Raw genomic sequence first — 25,716 nt, 5'->3', positions numbered from 1 at the left:
TAAGAGTACATTTTTGAAAACAGTGGGGATATCTTATAAATTCATTCATGGATTTTATCTCACTCCAACTGTCTTATATGTATATTATGTAATGGAAGATCAATAAAAACCCATATGCACACAATGTGGTAATGCCCAGAGATTAAGGCTTTCTGGTTAGAAATAGCTTCACATACAGTATATATCAAATAAAATAGATATCCATGTTCCATGCTCACCCAGTATCTTAATGTTGAATAATGATTTATCATTAAACCCTACCATGAATCAGAAGAGAGTATGGATAGCAGGCATGACAGCTGCCAAAAGAATATCGGTCACAAGATGGAGACTCCCCATGTACTCCAGTTAAATCAGTGGCTCTCATTATATCTGGATGTTTTAACACTTTATATGGCTCGATTTAATCATACATCATTGCTGGTTTAAAATCAGAATTTCAAAAGGTGAATTTGTGTTTAAATTAGACATGATTATATAAGTGTCACAGGTCTAGTTAAATGAGATGGATGATGGGGAAGACAAGGGAGTGAAAATATCCAAAGTATCCATTTTGGGGTTGTATGATTGAAAAAAATATTCTCTTTTAGATTCTCCCTATTATTAGTTTCAATAGAGTCGTCCCTCTATTGTCTTTTTTTGGTTGGCATGTAAATTTATGATGTAGGTCAACACAATAAGGTCAGTTTGTAAATGTGTTTTGTTAACTCTTGTCTTATGAATATAAAAAGTAATTTGATCACAAGAAAAGAAAGAAAACAGCGAATATCTCATTTTGGAGCCAAGCTCCTCACTTGGAAACATGTAGAGTATGTGCCAAAGGAAAGTTTCCTGTCACCACATGACATAACTGATCCATGCAGGACCTTTGTAAAACCCATAATGACATACCGGCATGTGATTTGTGTTAATGTTGTACACTTTAACTAGAATTTCATCAACAAAAGTCCCTAAGGTGCTTTGTGTTTTGTGGAGTCCCTAAGATGAGTATGTGCCATTATGAAACATGTAGGCCAGTGAAGATGAATGAAGGGATCAAGTTACTGATGTTACTGTCCTAAATCTTTTTTTTCCCCCGCTGGTATTAACTTTAGTTCCTTGGACTGAGCGCTCCTTCAGCAGCCTTTTAGAAAGATTTTACTGTACGGTTCTCAACATGGGGCCCGGGGACCACCTGGGGTCCTTGAGGGGGTTCCAGGGGGTCCCCAACAAATTGATGAATTGTTAAACTTCACCATTATTTAATTTAACACATTTAGAGACTGTTAGAGACTGTTTTGATCATAGTTTCACTGTTATATCTCTACCTACAATACAGATAGTCATGGAATTCTGGACAAAATCATATCTATTCTCAGATTTGAGTCTGAGAGACAAAATCTTATCAAATGGGGGTCAGTGGCTCTAATGTGGACTAAATTAGGGTCCTTGCTATGAAAAAGGTTGAGAATCACTGGCCTAAAACACTCACTACAAGTGGAGTATGTTTTGGTTATCACAGAAACCAGTTCGCTGTTTCTATTTGACCAGTAAGACATGGGGTCAGCGTCATCAGTTTCCTGGTTTTGCCCTCACCGGGTAATGAGAGTGTGGCTGGAAACTCTTCTCACGGTACAACAAATCACAGAATGGTTCTTTAGCTTTGAAGTCATGACTCAGTCCGGTGCCTGATATCTGACAGCCACCATGGTTGATATAGAAACCAAGGTGTTTTCTATGGGTCGTTTGATGAGGATCTGGATCTTTCCCAGCACCATTTCAAGGAGTGGATATGGATGTTCCATATTTATCATAAGATTTGTACAACTCATTCCGGTCATTTATGGCACACTAGGAAGCAAAACTAAATACATGAAATTTCACACATCCTTTGAATCAGTTCACACAGGACAATACTGATCAAGTTTATGTCTGAAATTACAGTAAATAAGCTATTGTGAGTGAGGTAATGGCAAAGATAATTCAGAATTCATGAACTAAAATGAAAACAGTTTTCAGACAGGCAGAGTTCTACCTTGTGTTTCCTCTCAGACAGTCTCCTTGTTAGGTAGATGTCATATGTGTTGATGGTTTAGAGCAGTGGTTCTCAACGTGGGGTCCCGGGGCCACCAGGGGTGCTTGAGGGGGGTTCCAGTCGATGAATTGTTAAAGTTAACTCATTTAGAGAATGTAGAAAAATGACTATTTTGGTCAGAGTTTCACTGTTATCTCTCTACCTACAATACAGATAGTCTTGGAAATCTGGACAAAATCATATCTAGCAATAAAAATATTGGCAGATTGGAGTCCGAGAGACAAAATCTCATCAAATGGGGGTCAGTAGCTCTAATGTGGACTAAACTTTATCGTCAGGAACTAAACAGTAAAGCACCGAGGGAGCTCATCTGTATGCTACAGTCAGTCACTGGTGGCATCTCCAGTGCTAAACCTTTTTCCTCCGACATCAGAGGAAATGTCTGTCCCCCTCAGCCAGGCAGCAGAGTGATTGTTGTGGTTTGACCACACTTCATATGCTATTACACTAACAGCACTTGGTGGTTTGAAATAGAGTAAACTATACATCAGTCCAATTCTTAACTAATATTCATCTAAATGACAGTGATGACAATACTGTTCCAGGTGTGATAAACTGGGTAGTTATCGGGTTATATATGGGTTTTTAATCAAGTATTCATGCTAAACAAAAGAAAACAAACTATGTAGAACATTATCGGGGGAGAAGCATACCACTCTTGGTGGGAACAAGCTGAATGCTATTTATTTGCTGAAACTATGTAATCATAAGTTTATTGAAGGTTATAAAATCTAATGGATGAAGTAAATATATCACAAATAAGTAAGTGTTGTTAATGTAATATTGTTGTTCCTTTATTTCCTTGATTTCTTAGAATATGATAAAAAATGAATTCCAAGAGTTCCAAGAGTTCCAATCCAAATTGAGATATCCACTGTTTGAAAAAAAAAAATCATGGCTATTTTTACTAAATGGTCTAACCTGCAATAGGAAGAATGCACGCCCATTGAGGTGCAGACATGAGGCTTTTGTAACAAGTCCACTATGAAGAAAATTCGACCATGTAGCCGAAAACATTTGGTGGAATCAGTAAAGCACAAAAGTAAGACAAAAGAGAAAAGTGTGTGACTTGAATTTTCTTCATACTTTTACAAAATGTTCAACAGCAGATGAAAACAAATTATGGTTATTTTTCAAAAAGATAGTAGGAGGTAAGTCCTTAGTGGATATGGTGAAATGTGATGTTGTGAAAATATAGCATTTTGGAAAGAAACTGTTAAAATCTTGAAACAGAATGCAGTGTATTGTATGATTTGGGAACTAGTGACTCAGCAGAGTTGAAATGAGATGAGCGATTATCACATCCAGACAGGCTAAAATAATTATCAGTAAAACCTACTAACAAAGTTGATATACAGATGAATTTATGAGCAAAAGTCCATGTCACATGTAAGAAAAGCCCAGGCGGACAAAATCACACATACAGTATAGTGGCCACTCTTCCCAATATTGGTCTGAAAGTTGTCTGGTCAGGAGGTTGCGGTGAACCTCTCCTTCACTTCCCCGTTATGAAAAGCAGAAGAGGCAAAGTGAAAGAAGCACTTGTCAGAAATGTTACCCCTGACAGCGCTGACATTTAGATTTTTAGTTGGTTGTTTTGTCACATTGTTGGGAAAAGTTTATATTTTTGTCCTCCAGTTTCCCGCTATTTAAAAGTCAAAGTCAAGGGCAAATCACATCTATGAGTTGTAATGCACAGCATCATAGCCATTGTTTAACTCAAGGAGATTTGTGAGATTATTTGACATTTCAGTACATCTGAATCAGTATGGCCAAAAAAATATTTTCAAATTGTTGGGTTGAAATTGTAGAAAAATATTTGCCTGAAGCCAATCGGTGTAAGATCATTTAACTGTATGCTGAGTTCTGATTGCAAATCAGTGGATTAAAATTTGTGTTGACAGGTTTACAGCATGTTTTATAGGATACATACTAATTACTTCCTACAGTAACCATTGTATGTGATTCTCCAGAGAGCAGAGACCTCTATTGGCCATAACAGGGGACAATCCCCATTTCACCACAGTAACATCAACACATTGTCTCAACACAAAGAACAATGTTTGGACATTGAAACAGACATTTTTAGTTAATGAGCATGTGTTTTCATGTCTTCTGGGCCTTTACCTTGCCCTCCCCATCAGCCACCATTCACACAATACATTGCATATGCCTACCATAACATATATGGATGGAAATATGTAAACAAAAAAGTAAAAAAGTAAGTACAAAGTAGGTGGTAGGTAGGTAGACTGGGAAAACTGAAATAGAAGAGATATTGATGAAATTAATGAATTGTGCATAAAGAGCCTTAGTGTTACAGTTAGCCACGACCTTGACTCCCACTGTAATGTTCTATTGTATGTGCCATGCAGCAGTTCCCCAGAGGAGTAACATGATATATCTGGAACAACATACAGTACATCTCTGATTAATATAGGTCAAAGGGTGCAAGTGAAATCAAGCTTTCAATATTCATAGATCAGATTGTTAGCTGAACAGTGTGTTCTTCAGAGCTATCTGTCTTGCTAAAACATGCTGCTGTGTGTCATGTGCTTTGTTCTGCTTCCTTGTTTTTGTCTTACATCATTCTGTTCAGTTAGATCTAGTTAGGCTCATTCTCTGTAAAGTCATTGAGACATGCTTGTGATAAAGGGCAATATACTGTAAATAAATGAACTTGAACTTGAACTATCTGCATACAATATATTTACAGGCTAAACTTATCCACATATAGTATATTGAGGTTCTCTTAACTATAATTTTGACATTTATATGTTTGGTTGAGGCTTTGTATCTCCTTGGCAGCTGGCAATGCGTTGGGTTAGGGTTAGGTCCTGATGTTGCCAGTTTCAAGCTCTCCTTGTCAACCTGAAAAGAAACAATCTTAGGAAGTGTGCTCAACTTTCAACTGTGTTTGCCCCTCTGGAACATGGAGCTGGAAGGAGAAGTGTGAAGGCTCTCAACCTATCCACTTTAAAAGAAAATGTTTCAGTGAATAGTCTGCATTAACTCTTACAGCACCAATTACAGTGCATTTTAGCTCTTGTTGCATTATTAAGCATTAGAATGCAAGACAGCAGCACTGTCAGTTACCTGAATAGAAAATGGTCTTATGAAGAAAGGAAGAATCGTGTTAATTACAAATATTAACAGAAACAATGCTACTATATGATACACAATTCCCTTGGTTTCTGAAATAAGTTAAAATAAATATATAAAAAACACTCTGTGCTGTGCTGTGGCAATAAGCAAACACACAGACGACCATGACTGTGTCGTCCAAATGTAGGAAAAGAGTGAAAGTAGAGGCAAGCTCATTGGAATTTCAACTATTGTAAAGTCAAATTTACAAATGTTTATTTTTAACTATAGTGTGACCTTTGATAATGAGGTATAGTTACCAATTGTACTGTGTGCAAGCATGCAAGTGCAGGCACACTCGCCCACGCACTCTCTCTCTCTCTCTCTCTCTCTCTCTCTCTCTCTCTCTCTCTCACACACACACACACACACATACACACACACACATATAGAGGCAATATTTCAGGCATTTTTAAGCTATCAGAAAACTTTAACCTGTATATCGTTTTCCTTTTGATGTAGCCTATAAGATAAATTCTATTTAAAACTTGTATTCATGAATCAACAATCTCATTGTCCTTGTCTGCATTAATTTGTTGACCATGTTATCTGTCCTAATAGGCACAGAGAAACATTTGCTTTTGGACAGATGACATTTCTCTCAATGCAATTTACTATGCAAGTGCTAGTGTATATTTGACAGTAAAATTTAACTGTGTTGGAATATAAATATATTTACTCATGCTATGTCTCTTCAAATTCGCTAGATGGCAATATTGTACTAAACAGAGTGAGCGTTTCTAGTGAATCTGCTGGTGCTTGATAAGTCCTCCAATGACCTGGAGTAAAGTGGGAGAAGTCATTGTTATAGATTGTCAAAGATGTGTTGCACAGAGAGACGAAATATAAGATCATTGATCATCACAAGTAGAACCAACTATTTGTCATTGCAGAGTTCACCCGGTGACTTCATCACCAAGACTGTCACCATTTTTCTGTCAGTTTACTGGCAGGAAAAAAAATCTCTGCTTGCTTGTTTTTGTCACTATGTACGGTCAGGATTATTTAGGGTACATACAGTCATAATAACATTTCTCCTATGTAAGTATCCAGGGAATTAAAGTATCTGCTCTAACCTATAGCTACAGTATGAATTGTTAACACCCTATTTGTCTCATTTAATGTACAGAGCATATTGTTAGACATAAGGCTCATTCTCATAAGCATATGCCTGATTTTTACAACTAGTCTTTTTATGAGTCTTCAATTCAATCAGGCCATTATTATCATCAGCCCAACCTTTTGATTTACGAGAACATCTGGTGGTTATACAGGATCTGATGGCGCCTACAACTACAGCCTTTCCAGATCACAATTAATTCAAAATATCTAATGGAGGTATACCGCACAAAATCTTTAATAGCATTCCCATATGTTTAGCCTGGGTAGATGCGGACACTGGAACTGATATTCTTAAGTTCCCATTACGCACGCACGCGCACACACGCACACGCACCTAAACCTTCACATCGTTCGCATGGGGTGCGGATTCCAGTGTGTGTGTAATGGATGGAGATATTTTGCAAACCCTGTGTCTGGGTGCCATGGAGTTAGTAAATCACAGTATTAACATGGCTGGATCATCGAGCCCCAACTGACATCTCTGTTTTTGGATACTGAGACAGTGATATTTGGGCTAACAGTCTGTGTTGGTGCTCGGGGATATAAATACGCGCCACCCCAGGGGCCTCCACTCTTCGCGCTGCCCTGCATGCCGACCAAGGCAGACAGATCATGGCGAGAGAGACGGCCACAATCAAACAAATGTGCTGAAGGATAGCTCTGAACGTGTGCGTTTGTGTGTGTGTGTGCGCGCGCGCGTGTGTACATGTGTGTCTGAGTGTCTTTCTTCCTTTCTCTCTGCCTGCTGTGTGTGTGCGCGAGTATTAGCGTATAAAAGTGAGTGTGAGTGTGAGAGAGACATTTTGTCTCACGTTGCTTTTATTTGTCACTATTTATCGTACCGTGTACTCACATGGTACGGCGCTCACATTTCTCTTCCCACAGCAGGAGACATAAATAAACAGCTATAGACAATGATTACATGATTGGGGGGGTTTGGTGTCTAACCTTGACCGGTTATGGCATTTATCAAACTCTGCAATCTGCTTAGACTCTTGTCTCAACCGATGGTGCTGCACACTGGATGAGGATCTGACAAGAGACGTTTCATTCCACCATTATCCAGGCTACTTACTAAAGCATTGCTAATATGAAAGTAAAACTCATTCTAGGTTATTCCCTTTGCAAAAAAAATAACGTTTTATAGAATGTAATTGTGTGTGTTTTTAAACAATGAGTTATGGCCATCAAGTAACCGTTGTTTTTTGTTTGTTTTTTCACCAAATAGATATATAAAACATTTTAGAGTGAAACCTTTAAATGTTCAGCTTTATTGCCCTGTGCATCCTAAGAACACACATGCTTCAAATAAACACATTTCAGCAACATTGGATTAAACCTTAATTTTTCAGAAATGCCTTCCCAATATAAATGACTTTCTCATTCTTTCCATTTCATTATAATGAACCAAAGAACACTGATTGAACAGATGGCCCTCAAACAATTCAATTTGACAATTTAAAATTACTCTGTAATCATTGGAGAAAGCAGGGATGATGGGGAACATGGGGAGAGCTGTAGCATCCTCAGTTTCTCCAAGCTGGAGTTGGCCAGAATCATGTAATTGATAGTGTTCATGCATATGTGAGCCCAGTATGCAGTTTCATGGCTCTGTGAGCAGCCATGCAAATTTTAAACATTTTATATTTTTAAGTACGGCAGTTATTTTTGACCAATTTAAATTTTTTGGACAGCAGGGCCCACAATTTAGCTGTAATCCTCATATTTATATTGGATTCAGCACTAGTCTCTCAAGATTTATGTAATGCATCTAATCAAAGCTAATTTCGAACCATCAGGCTGTAACAGAAATCTGTGTAGTGGCTGCCAGGGTTTTGGAAAGTTGCAACTTTTTTAAGCCCATAATCTGCCACAATTGAAAGTCTGAATAAACACTTGCACTCCTGAGCACAGTTGATTCAGTTCATGTGAAAAAACTCAAAATAATTCACATTAAAATGTTAGAATGATGTCATGATTCTATTTTTTTGTTCTTCTTAAAGCTTATTAGGAAACACAATCACTCACGCGCGCGCACACACGCACAATAATGTGAAAAAATATAACATCAGTAGTACATTGTTTGGGACGCGGGAGAATTCAGTTGATTGGTGGCCCACTGTTCTATTGTCGCTCTCTGTCTCTCTTCTCTCACACACACACACACACACACACACACACACACACACCTACACGCACACACACACACATACAAACACACATGCAAACACCCACAAACAGGCGTACAGTGGGCTACAGTAGTGACAATGACACAGTTAACATTAAGTACGTGGGCTCAGTTATGACACTTCTTCTCTTCCCGACTAGAGTTACAACTGTAGCAGGTTGTGAGTTAGATATAATACAGCGTCAATGAGACAAAAATCTTTTTTTTTCCCATCTTTTTGAACATTTAGGAATTTGAGCGGGTTCTGTTTTGTTCTGTTTTGCAGCAGGCAGATGTGGGCAGCCTGTATCAAATTTTCATAGCTGCAGCTCAACTAACCACAAAGCAACGGGCAAACAGACAATAGATGATACAACCGTCGCGGCTCTCCGCTTCACAATGCCCTATAGTCTTACTGGGCAAACTGAATGGATTTTAAGCGGCATATTAATATGCTCACCTGAGTTGGTGATGTGTACTGATACACACAGTCTGAAAAACTCCGTGAAAGCAGTGCATCCTCAACTCCAAATGCACACACACACACACACACACACACACACACACACGCACGCACGCACGCACGCACGCACGCACACACACGCACCACGCACAGCTTCTGGCTAAGTGGCTGGGGCGGGACACAGTGTGGGACGAGGCGGGGACAGCAGGCAGGCGGGCGGGCAGCGTGCTGGTTGGGTTGGTGGACAGCTGATTGTCCGTGTTATTAACTGTGTTTGGGGGCGTTTCTGCTCTCCTTGTCGTCCACGCCCCCTTCCCTACTAGTTCTCTGCTGTTTGGCATCCTAGAGATGGTCCAAAGTGATTCCTCAGGGAAGAAAAGAGCGCAAATCACCCGAGCAGGAGTTGACGAGGAGCGGAGCCGCTGAAACCCAGGACTGCCTTTTAATTGCGCGTAATCTTCCGTCTCATTCATCTGAACAGAGGAAAAGACTTGGTAAATAAAGAAAAGGAACGAAGGAGGGGGGAAACGTGTTTCATCTCCTTGGTTTTCCTTCTCACTGCGGACTGTTTGTTCCAAAAAACTGACATTTTGCTTGTTTTTTTGCCAACTGCACCTTGATCCGGGGGACTGTCGCCAACTCAGAGCAGCGTCTCATCCTGCGCTCCCCCTTTTATCGCTCTCACATTGTTCATCTTCATAGCTGTTGTTTTCCCCTTTTTCTTCTGGAATCGTTGACATGTGGTGCAGCTAACCCTGGATGCTGACAGCTCCCCTTTCCTTCCACATGTCGCATCTTTTGTTTACTTTGAGAAACACACGCACAACTAAACGCGAAGTGAAATAGACCACGCCACTTTGCTCCTCTGACAGCGCGATCAAACGCAAGAGGAGGGGAGGCAGGAAAAAAGGAGGGAGCCAAGGAGAGGAGGATAGAGAGAGGAGAGAGAGAGGAGAGAGAGAGAGAGAGACAGTGACAGTGAGAAGGTGCGTTTTGATGTTTGGCATCCAGGAGAGCATCCAGAGGAGTGGGAGTAGTATGAAAGAAGAGCCCATGGTGGCCGGGATGAACGCAGTTCGGACATGGATGCAGGGCGCCGGGGTGCTGGACGCCAACACAGCCGCCCAGAGGTGAGCCTGAGGCGGCCTTGACGCTGCGCTGACTCCGGGGCGTGGAGACCGGGGGAGACCACAGTACTAAGACTGCGGTATTAAAGACGGAGCGCCTATATCACTTGGGGCAGCATGCGTTCCCAAAGGATGTAGTTGTGGGATAACCACTGATCCCGCTGGCTTTAAGTTTTTAGCTATAGGTCCACATGATGAAATTTGACTTAAGTGGTTTATTATATTTCTGGACGAAAACAACAGCCTTGCTCAAAGCACTTTTAGGCTACAAGATTTAAATTTAGGCTTATATCAAGTTTGGTGTCTGGAAAGTGTGTTGTGCGTTGATTTGTATTTAGGCTTCTGAGCTCACTTCGGTAGTTGTTTCTCTTTTTGGTTGCGATAAAGCAGTAATTTAATAGAATCTAGGTACTTTTCACAGACTGCATGCATAGGCTAAATAAAATATTTTCCCCTTTCTAAAATATTGCAATTTTTTCTCAAGAGAAAAAATCCCCTGCATTTGGTCATGCTTGTCAAGTTTAAAATGAAAATGTTGACACTATTGATTACAGGCCTAATTAATTCTATACCCTTCATGATAGAAATAGGCCTGTCCAAATTCATTGCTTGTTATATATTCAAATGAGTTTATTTAATCCTGCTGGGCCTATGACCTCATATTTTAACCTCAGTTTACTTTGTTATTGTTTTTACACTTATTAAAGTGTAAGAGGAGAGTTTTCCCCGACTATGTGCATTAGACAGAGGCTTTATTAAATTACATGTGTAGATTTTAGAACGGACAGTCAAACTGTAGCCGAAAACTGTAGCTCAGATTTAAAACGCCTCCAAAAGTAGACCTTTTTTACATTGCATTTTTATTTATTTATTGCATTCGTTCCCGACGGTGCTGGGTTGTGCTTGTGTCCGCAGCGGAGTGGGGCTTGCTCGGGCACACTTCGAGAAACAGCCGCCCTCCAATCTGCGGAAGTCCAACTTCTTCCACTTCGTCCTGGCTTTATACGACAGACAGGGTCAACCAGTGGAAATAGAGAGAACCACCTTCGTTGACTTTGTAGAGAAGGAAAAGGTGAGTTTTAACAATGTAGCCCACATTACACACAAGGACGGCAATCCGCTGAGGCATGGCAAAGTTACTGCAAAAAGCTCGAAATCCGCCTATATCGTGTAAATGTCTGGGGGAATAGAGGAGAAACGGCCGATGTCTGACAAGATATTATTGGCTTGTTTAGTCAAAGTGATAAATTATTAGACTTAGGTTACCAAGCTGTTTTGCACAGACACACACAGCAGGGGAAAAAAAATCCTGAATGTTTCACTGATGTGATTTTTCCAAACACATTTCTAGATTTCTGGCTATTATTGCTTGATCTTTTCCCTTCATTATAATGACAAAGGCTACCAGGTCAAATTTGGACTCACAATAAAATGTGCCAAGTGTCCATAAATTGACATACCTAATTGATGCCCATGATGTCGACTGGTATTTTTGTGACACAAAATCTGCTCATTGTGTGGGGCAAGACGTTTTATTTTTAATACAAACATCAATTTCAATCAATTTGCAAACTGATTAGTTTATGTTGTGCAACATGGTTGTTCTGTTTGCAAATGTAGTTATTAGTGAGTGTTTTACTCATAAATGCCACAGCTGTTTTATCCAATAGGATACAATATTGGCCTATTTATTATTCATAACTTAGACCCATGCTTCGGCTGCTCAAATGCCCTTCTACTGCTAGTCAGCATTAATAAGGAGATTTTAACATCAAATTATGCTATGATTTATTGGACACAGAAATGTTAAGTATATGCCAACCTACTATTATTTGAATGTGGTCTGTGACACGAATTCCAAACATTTTCCTTTTCCAGTACATGTGATAAAGTTGTGCACGGGCCTATTCTGTAACTGAAATGTTCTATCAAATTTTCAAAATAACAAGAAGCTGAGTTGACAACTTATATTTTATTGAATCACTTAAAGAAAAGTTGTCCAAGTTACAGACTAAACCTTGGAGCTGTTTTTTTATATGTCTGCTTTTGTTTTTAGGGTAACAAGCGAAGTGAATTCTATTTGATCACAGTTGGAGAGGCATAAGATGTCCATAATCTAAAAATATCAAGTTCAGGCGACAGCAGACTTTACCGTGGACGCACAGTAAAACTCCCTGGAGGAGATGGTTTACTTGCTTTGACCGGGGCTGTTTGGTTTAATTTTCATAGGAAACGACGGGGGAAAAGACCAACAATGGGATCCATTATAGACTTCAACTCCTCTACAGTAACGGTGAGTTTGGCTCACATATTTTTATGGAGCAATAACAAAAGCAATGAGTGAATGATACGCCAACTGAACAAACTCAGGAAAAAACTGTTTTATGGGGTCACATAGTTAGGACAGTTAAATGTTCTTTTTACAGTTTTGTAAAAGATTTATTTTTCTAAATTATGAATGTTAAATAAAAAATAAAAGATAAATAGGCTATTGCTGTGGTAAAATGCTTTAAATGTTGTGGCAAATCTTTTTCAAACTTTATTATTATTATTATGATTATGATTATTATTATATTAGTGTTGTTGTTATTATTATTATTATTATTATTATTATTATTATTATTATTATTATTATTCAGCTGTGTTGTGCTTAGTTTACTGCCTCTTGCAGTAACTTCTCCGGTCGGCCTACTTTGGCAGTGGGAGAAACAGCAAAATGAAATGTTTCCAGACACTTTTGAACGATTGGTTTTTAGTCTTGGTGCCTCGATTTAAGAATTTATTTAGACTTATTCAGCAAATATGCGTGTTTGTTCGTGTTGGATTCATTTTCACAATTATGTCTTAATATAAGTTTATAGAAAGAAAAAAAAATCAACACCGGCAAAGAAAATGAAATAATTTTCCAAAGGACCAAGCAAACTGACAGCATGCAACAAATCACTAAAAGCCATTTTAGTGTTCTAACGGATATGACTCAGTTTCATAAAGTTTAGCCTCATTGAGGAAGTTATTCAGAATGAATAAAACTTGTGATTTGGAATATCCCAAGAAAATGGGGAAAGTTTTTACTCAAATGTGATATGAAACTTCCTAGTTGCATTCCAACCATATCTTGAGGAAAGAAGGGGAAGCATTTGAAAATCTCTCTCTCTCTCTCTCTCTCTCTCTCTCTCTCTCTCTCTCTCTCTTTCTCTCTCTCTCTCTCCTGTGCAGGAATCAGGACAGAGCAGGACTTTTATGTGCGTCTCATTGACTCCATGACTAAACAGGTAAGAGAGGGCTTTGCATTGGTAAACTATAGGCTTGAGAGTTACTCTGGATCGGTGTGGTGGTTGTGCTGGTCTGAATCTTGGCTCCCCCCTCCGCCCGCCCCCCCACCCCTCTGCATGCCTGTGTCTGAGACCCTCAACTTCAGCACAGCACAGCCAGCTTGATAAACGACCTGTCTTACCTGTGGAATACATTTACAGAGGCCCAGAAAAGTAGAGGACATGTGTCCTCATACTCTACCTCTGCACAGCAGCCAGTAAGTGGGAATGGTGTGTGTGTGTGTGTGTGTGTGTGTGTGTGTGCGCGTGCGTGTGCGTGTGTGTGTGTGTGTGTGTGCGAGGGTGTGTGTGTGTGGCGGTGTGTGTGTATGTGTGTGTGTGTTTGCACAAGCATCAGGCAGTGTACACTATATATATATGTGTGTGTGTGTCTGTGTGGGTGTGATTGTGCGCATATAGTGTGCAAATATCTTTGTGAAGTGCACAAGCGGTTGTGTGTTTGTGTGTGTGCAGGAGAGAGAGAGAGAGAGAGAGAGAGAGAGAGAGAGAGAGACAGTGATGCATGCCAGCTCACTCTTTGAGGACCTTGACCCTCATTTCCTCAATGTGAAACAGAACAAACTATTCCAGAGTGTGTTATGGCCAATTCAATCACACAAAGAAATACAGAGCAGCACATGTGGGCTGGCGCACACTGAGGGAATTCTCCGTTAGGATGAATTAGATAACGATGAAAATAAGCCTCTTGAATGCTGTTTTGATATCAGGTCTTTTGTTTTGCCAATTCTGCCTCTAGTGCCATTAGGCTTGAAGAGAGTTTGCCTTAGAATGAAAGGAGTAGGAGGGGATTTTGTTTGTGTGCGCGCACGGATATGTGTGTGTGTGTGTGTGTGTGTGTGTGTGTGTCTGTTCATGTGCGTATGAGTGTGTGAGTGATTGCGTGTTTATCGGTGTGTGTGTGTGTGTGCCTGTTTGTGTGTGTGTGTGTGTGTGCAGACGCAGGGTGATCACAGCCCTGGAGAGCATGTTGAGTGGGGTTGGAGGGGTAACCAGACTAGATTTTTGGACGCTGTGCTGTATGGACCAGATGGTGCACTATACTCCAGTCTGGCAGTCCAACTGCTCACTGTACACCACATATAAACACACACGCACGCACAAACACATACACACACACACACACATACAAGTACACACACCGCCCGTGCACATGCACACACACAGACACATTCTCCCTCACTATCTCTGTCAGAACAGAGCGTTCCTATTCAGGAGGACTGGATTCCCACGATACACACATTTGCCAGATAGACAACACTAGTCCCAGATGATGAAAGACACACACACTTTTCTGTGTCTATGTGCCCCTGCATCATGGTTTATATTTTTTTCCCTGAGTACTTGTGGGGATCTAAAAGAAAAAAATAAATCAGTGTCATTTTAAATTCACCCAGAGTTTTTAATGATTATCTTTTGCTGTCTCCAGGCGATCATCTACGAGGGCCAGGATAAAAACCCAGAGATGTGTCGTGTCCTATTGACCCATGAGATCATGTGCAGGTAAGACAAAACTCACCCCTCGACACATGTCATTTGTTGGTAATCTCCAGCCAACACTTTACGGTCTAGATCAAGATGAACAGTTTATTCCATGTTGGAAGTGGCTCCACTGGTGTAAAGAGGGGGGCAAAGACATGAAGAGGAAATGACTGTAACGCCAAATTACAATAGAAATCTTAATATTTCCCTCTAAGTGGGTTGGGGAGAGGGGCCCTGGCCTATTTCTGTTGGTAGGGGTGTGTATGTGTGTGTCTGTATGTCTGTGTGTGTGTGTGTGTGAGTGTGAGTGTGTGTGTGTGTGAGTGTGAGTGTGTATCCTTCTCATGTTCAGCTAATTAGGACAAGGAAAAGCTCATTACTCAAACCCATCCTCCTTAGTCTGTGTAATACATGCAGTTTGCTGTGTCCTGACAGTGAGCTATGTGCAGAGGGGGACAGACTCAAATTACACATAAAATACAGACACACACACCCACGTACGCACACACACACACACACACACACAGGCTCAAATGTACTCAAGCAAGCGAAGCATTCACAGGCCATTGCATGCATTTACAATCAATAAAGGCATCACACAGCATGTGATTGTCCCTCACAAACCAGCCATATAGAAATACATGCAGAGTTACATCTAGAAAAATGCTAGTGGCGAAGCCTAACCACTTCCTGGTTATCACACAAGGCAATTTAGACCACTTGTTTTCATATGCTGCAGGAAACGGTTGAGATCAGAAATCTGATCTGGCTCTCCAAGCCTCCTGTCCTGTGGGACTCAAGAAAGTAGGGGGAGGGTCTCTCTCTCTCTCTCCATCTCCCTCCCACACACATACACGTACAGTATAGGCACACATGTAGTCAAATGCAGGCATACACACACACACACACACATAGACGCACACACAGAGAAGAAAGGTAGCGCAGGCATGATGGTACTTTTCGGGGGAATGGGGGTTGGGGGCACACAACACACTCTTACATTGTGCTGCAGTCAAATGATTCAGAAAGGACTCGTCACATCAGTATGCAACCCCCTTCTACCCAGCATGCACTACTCCCCAGGTCCAGTGGGACCACTCTGTGACCCACTTCTGAGAGAGAGAGAGAAAGAGAGAGAGAGAGAGAGGCGGGATAGAGGGAGGGGACGAGCACTGAGGAAAAATAGAGAACATAAGATGTCTGGTTGTGTGATGTCTGACAGAAATGGAGCTAACCTGAGCCCTGGAGGCTAATTCACCACAAGTTCGTATCCAGCTCCGTTCCAGCTCACTCCTCCATTGCCGCTCCTAACTTAACTATAGCAGGTAAAATCGCCCTGCGGATCTCACCTACTATAGAGCTGGAGCGCCAGTCTTACCTCTCCAAGCCCGACATAAGTCCAATTCATGCGGTTCCTTAAAGTCTTACTCCAAATGCCACGAAAGTCTCACGCCCCGGCATTCCCATTTCTCTCTCCCTCTTCTCTCACCTGAGTTCCTTTCCCTGTGCCTTGTTTTCTATGCTGTTCACAATCGAGCCTCATCTTATAACTAACTCCCCTCTGTCTCTGCACCCCCCCCCCCCGCCCCCCCTTCCCCTCCAGTCGATGCTGTGATAAGAAGAGTTGTGGCAACAGGAACGAGACCCCATCTGACCCTGTCATCATCGACAGGTAAGCAGACCTCGCCCTTTAACCTCCGCCGACACGCTGCTACGCTGTCATCGCAAGCACAAATACAGCGCGTATGTCTGCGTATGTGTGTGTGTGGCATAGCATTACACAGGCAAGCAAACATTACGGCTTTGACAACACAGAGGCTGAGGTTCGACACAATCCGAGAAATATACGTTATTTAAAAATAATGACGACAAAGGATTCATTTTGATTCTTTGCTTTTATTTGATAAGGTGACGTAAGGAAAATGCTGCCTGTTTTTCAGATAAAAGCAATTTTTGGGCATGTAATTTGAATGGAAAAAAAAAAGTCACGTGCAATAAAACTGATAAAATACACCGCAGGTTGTTTGAATTTCAGGACGCATAATTCTCTATGTAAGCGATATGTGTGTAACTGCAGTAAATAATATTCCAGGCGTGTGTGTGTGTGTGTGTGTGTGTGAAATGGGGGAGCCGCCACTGAGCAGTTGAGTACTGCTGCAAGTGTGGTCTGACAGTGTTTGTGTGGTTAGGCTGATGACTTAGCTGATGAGCAGTTAGGGTTACGGCTGGAGTCTGATGTGTGTGTGTATATAAATCTAACTCTGAATGGGTGTGGTACCGAAGGTTGTCTGCTGCTTTTGACACACGCTCACACGCACACACACAAACGCACACGCTTTTTCTCCGAGTGTGCACCTTTCGCCTGCCATCATAAACTACCTCTGACCGATGCAGCAGCTCCCATAATTTACGATCAGTCAGAGAAAAGAAAAGCCCTCAAGATTTACAGTCTGTCCCTCAGTGCGTGCGTGTGTGTGGCACGCTTGTGTACATATGTGCATGTTTGTGTGGGGGGGAAATCATTTGTTTACACTCGAACGATTGTTGAAGCGGGCAGATTTAAGGCTGCACCTAGCGGGACAGAGGGAGAGAGAACAACCTCACGTGCCGGAACGATTTCGTGGAAGTGCAACCAAACACTCCAATAGAAACCCACTGCCACCTTTGTCTGATTGCACTGTATGAACTATAACCTGTCCATACCGCAGCATTATCAGGTAAAATGATGCACGTAGGAGGTTATGTATATTTTGTGTATGATTTGAATATTTTGCGTATGAGTGTATTTGTGTGTGTGTGTGTGTTAATGAGGCAGTGACCTGTGCTATCAGATGAACACAGCTGTCCTGTTCTCGCTGCTGCGCTGTCAAAAGCTACTCTTTACCTGTGTGTGTGTGTGTGTGTGTGTGTGTGTGTGTGTGTGTGTGCGTGCGTGTGTGTGTGTGTGTACGTGCGCCACCCCTGTTCCGCTCCAGTGAAGCGGAAGGCCTCACCTCAGCGCTCCCTGAGACAGCTGCACCCCACCACGTGGCCTCAGACAACACTCCTGCCCATCACTCTGTGTGTGTGTGTGTGTGTGTGTGTGTGTGTGTGTGTGTGTGTGTGTGGGCGCGTGCGCGTGCATGCCATATTTTTGTTTTCCCGTGCGCATACTTGTTGAATTCCTCATGTGTGTGCTCTCTCTTCACTTGACCATCTTCATAGCGCCATCCTCAGCGTTTGGGCTCGGGATTGGGTTAAACTTTTCCCTCAGTTCGCTGCAGTTGAGCGAAGCCACCTTGGCGAGACTGATCTCCGGTCTGCTGCTAGGCTACAGCTACCCACACTGAGCATGTGTTGTGGTCGTTCGCGAGCGGTATTCCCCCGACGCCCAGTGGCTCAGGTGTGAGGGCAGCGTTAACGAACAACAAATTAGAACAGGGGGAGGAAAAAAACAGCAATATCTCCGTTTTCCTCTCCAGCGAACACTCCTTCTGGACAGGAAAATAGGTCAGGTGAGAGGAGGGCGATATGGGGGATGGGGGGTGGGGTGGGGGGGGGGGGGGGGGGGAGTGGTAGAGGGGGAGTGAAGAGAAATAAGGAGAGGAGGGTTTATACGTTTGCTCATTTAGTACCAATATATTCTTGGCAGTTGTAATAATCAGGGATTCATAAACAAACAAACAACTGTGAGGGTGAAGCTGACTCAATTACCGTGAGTTCCCCTCCTTCAAATTCATAAAGAAATACCATCAGCAGCCCCTCTCCTCCCTTGAAGTTATTTAGTTCGTTAAATAAGGGCTCGTTAGCCCTCTGCTGTTTCACAGAGATGATTAGATTTTACAGCCCTAATTAGCTGGGCTAGCTCTAACTCTTCTGGAAGAGTAATGGGTCTGATTGCCTAATTAGCTCTCTCTCGTTAAGATGGGAGAAACAGGCCACTGCAGCAAAACCGCAGGAATGAGGAAAAATAAAGTCAGCTAATGAGAAACTTATTTGATTGTTAGGAGAACAAATCTTGTACAGTGTGGATCGGCAGCGCTCTGGGTACTGTATTCATTCACCGGGAGGATCTCTCTCGCTCTCTCTCTCTGTCTCGTTCTCTCTCCCCTTGTGGAAAAGAGGAGTTTGTTTGGGCATTAGAGCCTCTACCAGGAGCCACATGATAAAGATTTTAATTATGAAGTATATTTGTTTAGGCTGTGGTAGCAAAAAGCACTTTAACGTTACTTACGTTTTACTAAAGCTGAAGCATCCCCCACACGCTGTCCTCTTTTCATGCTATTTTGGTTCGTTGTAGGACTGTCATGGCTGTGGCAGCATTCATTTTAAGTCTCCTCGGTGTCGCCTCTGACGCTCTCAAATAGGTTTCAGAGTCTACGGTGATGAGTTTCACTGAGCGCAGACAGAGTTTAGGCTGACATGGTTGTGTGTGTGTGTTTGACACCGGGCAGGGGAAGCAGCTGAAAGGTGAGAAGCTCCTGTGTGCCTCTCTATGTCTTCCCCAGGGAAACATGTGTGGTCCACTTTAGCCCCTTACAGCGGCGGGATAATAAGAGGGGAGCCCTTAACCCTCCCAGCTCCACTCCCACCTCCCTCCATCACTCCTGGTTAGCATGGGGTTAATCATATGCAGCCACTGTCAGTCAGTCTATCATCTGCCTGGATGGGCCTCAAATCACAAACACATTTTCCTCTCACCCGTGTACACCTTTGCCGTCTCTCTCTCACTCTCTCCTTCTGTCTCTCTCCCTCTCTCTCACTCACTCAGTTCACTCCTATTTATTTCCCAGCGGAACTCGTTTTTTTAATTTACTTTGCACGTCCATATAATTGTGGACTAACCTCTCAACCCTGAATTTCCTACTCAGTAGCCCACCTCCCCTTGGGCTATGGGGGTATGGCTGTCCCTCCGGCCCCATGTGTCCTCTCCTGCCTCCTACCACCTGTGTCCCGTGGCCCTTTCCTGCCTGTCCAGCTCCCCTAGGCCTGCTGCAGGGTGTACCCCAGGCAGGGTGAGCCTCTCTGGGGGGGAGAGGGGGGGGTGGAGAGGCTCTCTGTGACCAGAGATAAGGATCCACTGGATGGCCCTGTCCCATGATCCTCCCTCTCTCTCCAGTCAGAGCGGGAGAGCCTTTTAACACGCAGAGACAATGTTATTTCAGGTTTATTGCTGTTTCTGAGTGTGTGCTTATGTGTGTTTGCATTTGCACACACTCCTGCAGGCTGCTGTTGATGTGGCCCATTTCCTTGCATGTGTGTCTGCGCTTGTGTATTCTCGTCGATGTTGGTTATTTCCCTACGAGTGTGTGTGTGTTGATAGAGGCCATTTCCTGGCGAGTGTGTGTGTGTCTTGAGTGAAGAATGTCGGGCAGGAAGTGCTCCTCCCGGGGAGGATGATGTCATGGCCGGCAGTTTCCTGTTCTGTGGAGCTGACTGAGTCTCAGCTTCGCGGTGGGGCAGTTAGCACTTGAGGGCCCGTAACACGCTAAACTGGCCCGGCACGGCCTGGGCCGGCTCTGGTTTTGCTTCACTTCTTGCCCTCCCACAGAGCAACTGAAACAAATGAACTTCGGGGCGTAGAAATATCACAGTTATGAAATTTGGGATTTTTAAGCTATTGTATTTTGCTCCATAGCTTGTTATTCACCTGCTCAGAACACCCCCACCCCCCACCCACACCCCACACCCCTTCTCTCTTTCTGTAGTGGGGAACCCCCTCATTGTTTTGGTTGTTATGTTTGGATGCACTTCCTGAGGTGAGAGGTCATGTGTTGCCTTGGCTGGGCTAACGTGCGCTGGTGAATAATGTATGTCATTGACTTTATGTCAGCCCTGCCAGCCCCCCAAGCCGAGCCCACCCATGTTTAATTCATCCATCTCATTTGTGTGTGTGTGTGTGTGTGTGTGTGTGTGTGTGTGTGTGTGTGTTTGTGTGTGTGTGTGTGTGTGTGTGTGTGTATGAGCATGTGTGTGTGTCATTTAGAGGCCCAGTCTGCACCTGTCCAGCCATTAGCCCCCTTCTCATTTGCATTTGATGCTAATGTGGTTTACTGGCAGCGCCTTCCGTCCCCTCAGCTTAGTTTCACTTTCATATCCATGACTGTGTTACTGAGAAGGTGAAAACACACTTACAGTACAGTATCGCTATCCTTCATTCTTAAGACCGTTCATGCTGATGTCTGAATGTTGAGGTCTTCATTATTTTAGCACAAAGTTTTTTTTTCCCTGGTTTTATTTCATGCGGGAAAGCCATTCTTTTTTTTTCACCTCCGCTATCACTTTTTTTTCAGATTTTTTTTTTTTCCCTTGTCTGTCACAGTTGGTTTTCTATTGTGTCTCTGACCACCTATCACTAGCTTGACATTTCCCTCCCAGACAAAAGAGAAGCTAGAAACCGAGACACGAAACCCTGAGGGCAGCAATACTTTGCTCGGTGAATTACAGTAGCTACTCTGCCGCTTTTTTTTTTTTTTTTTTTTTTTTTACGGTTGTGTGATCTTGCGCTTCTCTGAGCTTGTTTTGGTGTTTCTCAATTCTCTTTGGCGGCCGGGGGGGGGGGGGGGGGGGGAGGAATCTGCGCAGATTGTGCCGTGATTTTCGGCACAGCCCTTTTCTCTTTAGAAGATGCTTTCTAGTTGATGTGCTGTTTCTTTGTGCAGTCTTCGGGGGGACAGCTGCATGAGATGTTATGGGAGGCTTTGAAAAGGACTGGCCCTGAGCTAGTTGTGGTGTTTGTGTAGGGCTCAGGGGCAAAGAGGCAGAGTTGCTGGCTCATCGATATGCAGGCAGAACTCCCCTCCCTCAGGTGCTGGCTGCTTCACAAAACTGCCTCACGCATGCACGCACACACACACACACACACACACACACAAGAGCACGTACATATACACATACACTTTTCTCACCCTTACTTTAACTCATATACAGTACACTAATACAGTCACACACACATACACAGACACATACATGCACATTCGCAAGCCAGCACAGGCATGCAAAAGTAAGCATACACACACACACACACACACACACACACACACACATTGACCTGCAGCTCTCTGCATCTGTTTGGTTGTGTTCCTTTCTCCCTGCGGTGGTTTCCCCCCCCCCCGGGGCTGGAGGAAAGCGCTGCCCCAGGGGACGGACGGCTGCGCTGATTGACAGCAGGGAGTTTGGAGGTCGAGGCGCCTCTAAAACAGCGCCGACTCTCTCTCTCTCATCTGGACCTTCAGCACTCTCACCCCCAACAACTGGCTCGCTTTCATTTGTTGACGCCGCGTAGAAAATCAACACATCGTTTTCAGCGCATACCCGGTTTCGTTTTTATTAGTGCAGTGCATCCACCGATATGAAATATCAAATTAGCACAAGCTGCTTTTGTTGTGAGTCAGTGCTGCTATCGCACTTTATAGGTAGTTAAGCTAATGCTCTCCAGCTGAATGCAAACTCAGGTAAAAAACAGTTTATTAGTGCGTATAAAACACTGGGAGTAATTTACAGATGTCATAACAGCGAAAATGTTCTGCATTTCATGACATGAGGAGGTTTTGGTGACTGCTACTGTAAATAGCGCCTTTGTAGTTCTATTTTCTCTGCAAACTGCTTTGTCATTATTGCTTGACATTCCCTGCTTGACCTGGCCTCTCTCCTTGGCCGTTCCCTCTGCCTTTGTGTCAGTGTTTGTTCTGTCCCAGAATGAAGGGGTTTGGCTGGCCAGAGTTGACCCAAATGAGTAGCGTCCTACTTCTCTGAGAGCTATTTAAGACATTTTGGTGTGGAAATTGCAGGACAGAGAGATAGAGATAGAAGGGGAGTTAGAGAAATAGAATGAAGATATATTTACCATGTGAAAGGTCTCTTACGATCGTCAGCATTGACTAGCACGGACGTCAGCATAGACGTGCGAATGACGGCTCTGTGTGTGTTATTGCAAGTGAGATATACTGTATCTCAGTGGAAGGGGGGGGGGGGGGGGGGGGAGTAACGTTTTCCAGGATTTACTCCATGACTCGCCCTAGAAGATGCGCTCAATTTGCTTTTCAAATGAGGCGTGAAGAGCGTGTGTGAGCCTCTCGGTGTGAGGCTATGCATTTGTGCGTGCATGGTTATGTGTGTGTGTGTGCATGTGTGTGTGTGTGGCAGGAGCAAGGCTTTGTTTTCTCATTGCTCTGATGTGTGTGGACATCCTCTCTCTTCTCTAGCGCACGGCCCACTAAGTGCTCTCTCACAGCCAATGTGTTACATGGCTGCCTGTGTTGCTGGTTGTAATTGAATAGACATAGTAACTCCTCTGTGCGAGGGATATTCGGGCCTGTCCCGGTAGGCTGAGCCAATCGCTTCCAACTCCAACCTTCAGCTATCGACCCTTTAAGGCCCACTCTCAAACCATTGTTTACTGAATATTTCTGCTAAGCGAGAACGCAGATAGTACGCCTCGTGCCAGCTCCACACCCCGACCTGGCGTCTCACTTCCCATCAACCAATTTCCATTTCTGGCCCCTTATTCTGGCCCGTTACCTCGGCCCTGTAGCCCAGGATGTGTGTCCAGGTGTCCAGGATGAGTGCCGGTGACCCACTGTGCCCAAGCAAGATGTATAGCCTGTTGATTGTTTTCCATCAATCTGTCCAGGAAGAATGGATGGCGGGCCAGGCGCTCCGAGCAGCGCTCTCAGTTTCACACACCACAATGGAAGGAAAACCTGCGCTGCATGGGGGGAGACAGGGAGGGAGAGATATGTAGCGTGATAGGGTTGGAGTGCTGCTGGGATTCCACAATAAATAAAGTCATGGCGTTTAAATTATTGTATAAATCCTTGAAATATTCAGATATTCAGAATTGTATTTTTATATAGGACTTAATTTAAAGTTTGCTGTTAGACATACATGGGAACTCTTCTACTTCAGCATTTGCATTTAGTAATCATATCATTATTTCCAATTCATCCTATTCTTATCCGCTCTTAGATATGAGTTTTGTGACGTTGAGCTTGACTAATTTGAGCTGTAACGATAAGAGAAGAAAGGAAGGCTTCAAGGGAGTTAGCTCTCCCGTAATTAAACGTAAAGCGTGGGACGTCAATATGCAGACAATTATGGTCAACAGCATTGTTCGATCAAAGAGACGATATATTCCTACCGTCCTAATATATTCTCTTTACTTTGCATTAATCAAGAACAAATGAGACCCAAGCACATGTCACTGTTCCACTTCAAAAAGCGGAGCTGATTTTAAAGGCCTTTGTTTTTGTTTATGTAACCGATGAGGGGAGACAAAGTAAGGCGTAGGCAATCGACTGAGACACTTTGTTGTTTTACACCGCCTCACCCCTTTGTGTGTGCTGCTCGCGTTGTTTGTTTGTTTACCGAGTGGCTTGACCCCGCTGAGAGGAATGTTCACTCGGTTCCTTTTCTTCTCTGTCTCCTTCAGTGTTTGTCTCTGTCTGCCTCTGATTTTCTCCATCCATTTCTCTCTCTCTCTCTCTCTTTCTCTCTCTCTCTCTCTCTCTATCTGCCCCTCTGTCTATGTGTCTTTCTTTGGTCCTCCCACTCATAACTCCAGATTTAACTCTGAAGGTTTTTGGTTAATCACGCCGGAATCTTCTGCGTTTGAACGCTCTTGCTCGGCAGCACGTCTTCCTCGATCTCTGTGTGCAGCGCAGGAGCGAGGCGCGCTAATTATCCCGGTTATTGGCTTCTCCAACGCGGGAGCCGTGATTTACATGAGGTGACATTCAGTTCAAAAGCACAGACCTTCGCAACCTTTTTCTGGAAAACAATTAACAGCTCGGCTTTCTCCTGTACCCTCTTTCTCTTTCGCTCCACCACTCCCTCTCTCTTCCTCTGGCTATTGTCTTCCCACAAACACAGAAGATTTACTGCCAAAAGAGTGAAGGGGTGTGCGACGAGCCATGCATGATCGTTGGTATTATACTTGTGTGTTCTGCAGCGGGAGATTACCTGCTCGTTAATTGACAGTTATTCTTTTCGGTAGATATTCAGAGAAGACTTTGGAGGAGCTTTTGACTGGAGTTGACATGGAGCGCGTATTTAATTTCTGCTCTAGGGGAAAGTAGCTGAACCCAAGGCAGTCTTTACACCTTTTCCATGTCTGCACAATAAGAAAGCACTGACACAGCAGCACTGTACCCAGACCAGTTTCTACACCTCCTCCCTGTTTCCACCGCTGACCCTAGAAAATCCAGACAGCAGTCCGAGATCAATAGGACTAGAAACAAACAATGAGACACAGAGAGAACAAGCACACACACACACACACACACACACACACACACACACGTACGGGCAGACATATAGCCTACACGCGCGCGTTCAAACACAAAGACAAACGTACAAACACGGCGTTAATGAAGCGCGTCTCTCTTCTGTCATGAGGCCTGTGTTAGCATGACAAGATGTTTACACACACAATCACGGCCGCGCCTCTGATGTGGGCCGGGATGAAAGAGAGACGGGAGGAGAGGAAAAGAGGAGGCTGAGACGTGACGGCGAGTGTTTGGTGTGGACTGCCTTTCTCTATTTGACAGGAGGACAGTTAGAACAGCACCCCACTGAGAGCCGGGAGAGAGGTAGAGAGACACAGAGACAGACGGACGGACAGAGAGAGAGAGAGAGAGAGAGAGAGAGATACCTGGAGGAAAAGGAAAGACATAGAAAATATATTTTTTTTCCCCTACAGAGGACTTCTCTCGACTCCTCACATCCTCAAATCCGGAGGAAAACAATTAGATCCGCACGCTTCCCCTTGTCCCGCAGTGTAGATTACAAATGAGCAAACCTGGCATTTATCACATTACTACAAACATTTA

The 25,716-nt window shown here is 43.4% G+C and overlaps 1 protein-coding gene across 1 annotated transcript in view; it reads left to right on the top strand.

The window, feature by feature from the left end:
• Positions 1 to 9,657: 9,657 nt before the first annotated feature.
• The window catches only part of LOC144542417 (transcription factor COE1-A-like), a 27,213-nt gene continuing 11,154 nt past the window's right edge, over positions 9,658 to 25,716 (top strand). The window contains exons 1-6 of the mRNA XM_078289023.1: positions 9,658 to 10,100; positions 11,013 to 11,169; positions 12,327 to 12,390; positions 13,314 to 13,369; positions 14,856 to 14,929; positions 16,512 to 16,580. Of these exons, the coding sequence (XP_078145149.1) occupies positions 9,967 to 10,100; positions 11,013 to 11,169; positions 12,327 to 12,390; positions 13,314 to 13,369; positions 14,856 to 14,929; positions 16,512 to 16,580 (554 nt within the window). The 5' untranslated portion in view covers positions 9,658 to 9,966. The remainder of the gene's footprint in view (positions 10,101 to 11,012; positions 11,170 to 12,326; positions 12,391 to 13,313; positions 13,370 to 14,855; positions 14,930 to 16,511; positions 16,581 to 25,716) is intronic.

Source organism: Centroberyx gerrardi, chromosome 16 (assembly GCF_048128805.1).
Source record: "Centroberyx gerrardi isolate f3 chromosome 16, fCenGer3.hap1.cur.20231027, whole genome shotgun sequence".
Taxonomy (NCBI): domain Eukaryota; kingdom Metazoa; phylum Chordata; class Actinopteri; order Beryciformes; family Berycidae; genus Centroberyx; species Centroberyx gerrardi.
This window is presented reverse-complemented; position numbering and strand designations above follow the sequence as displayed.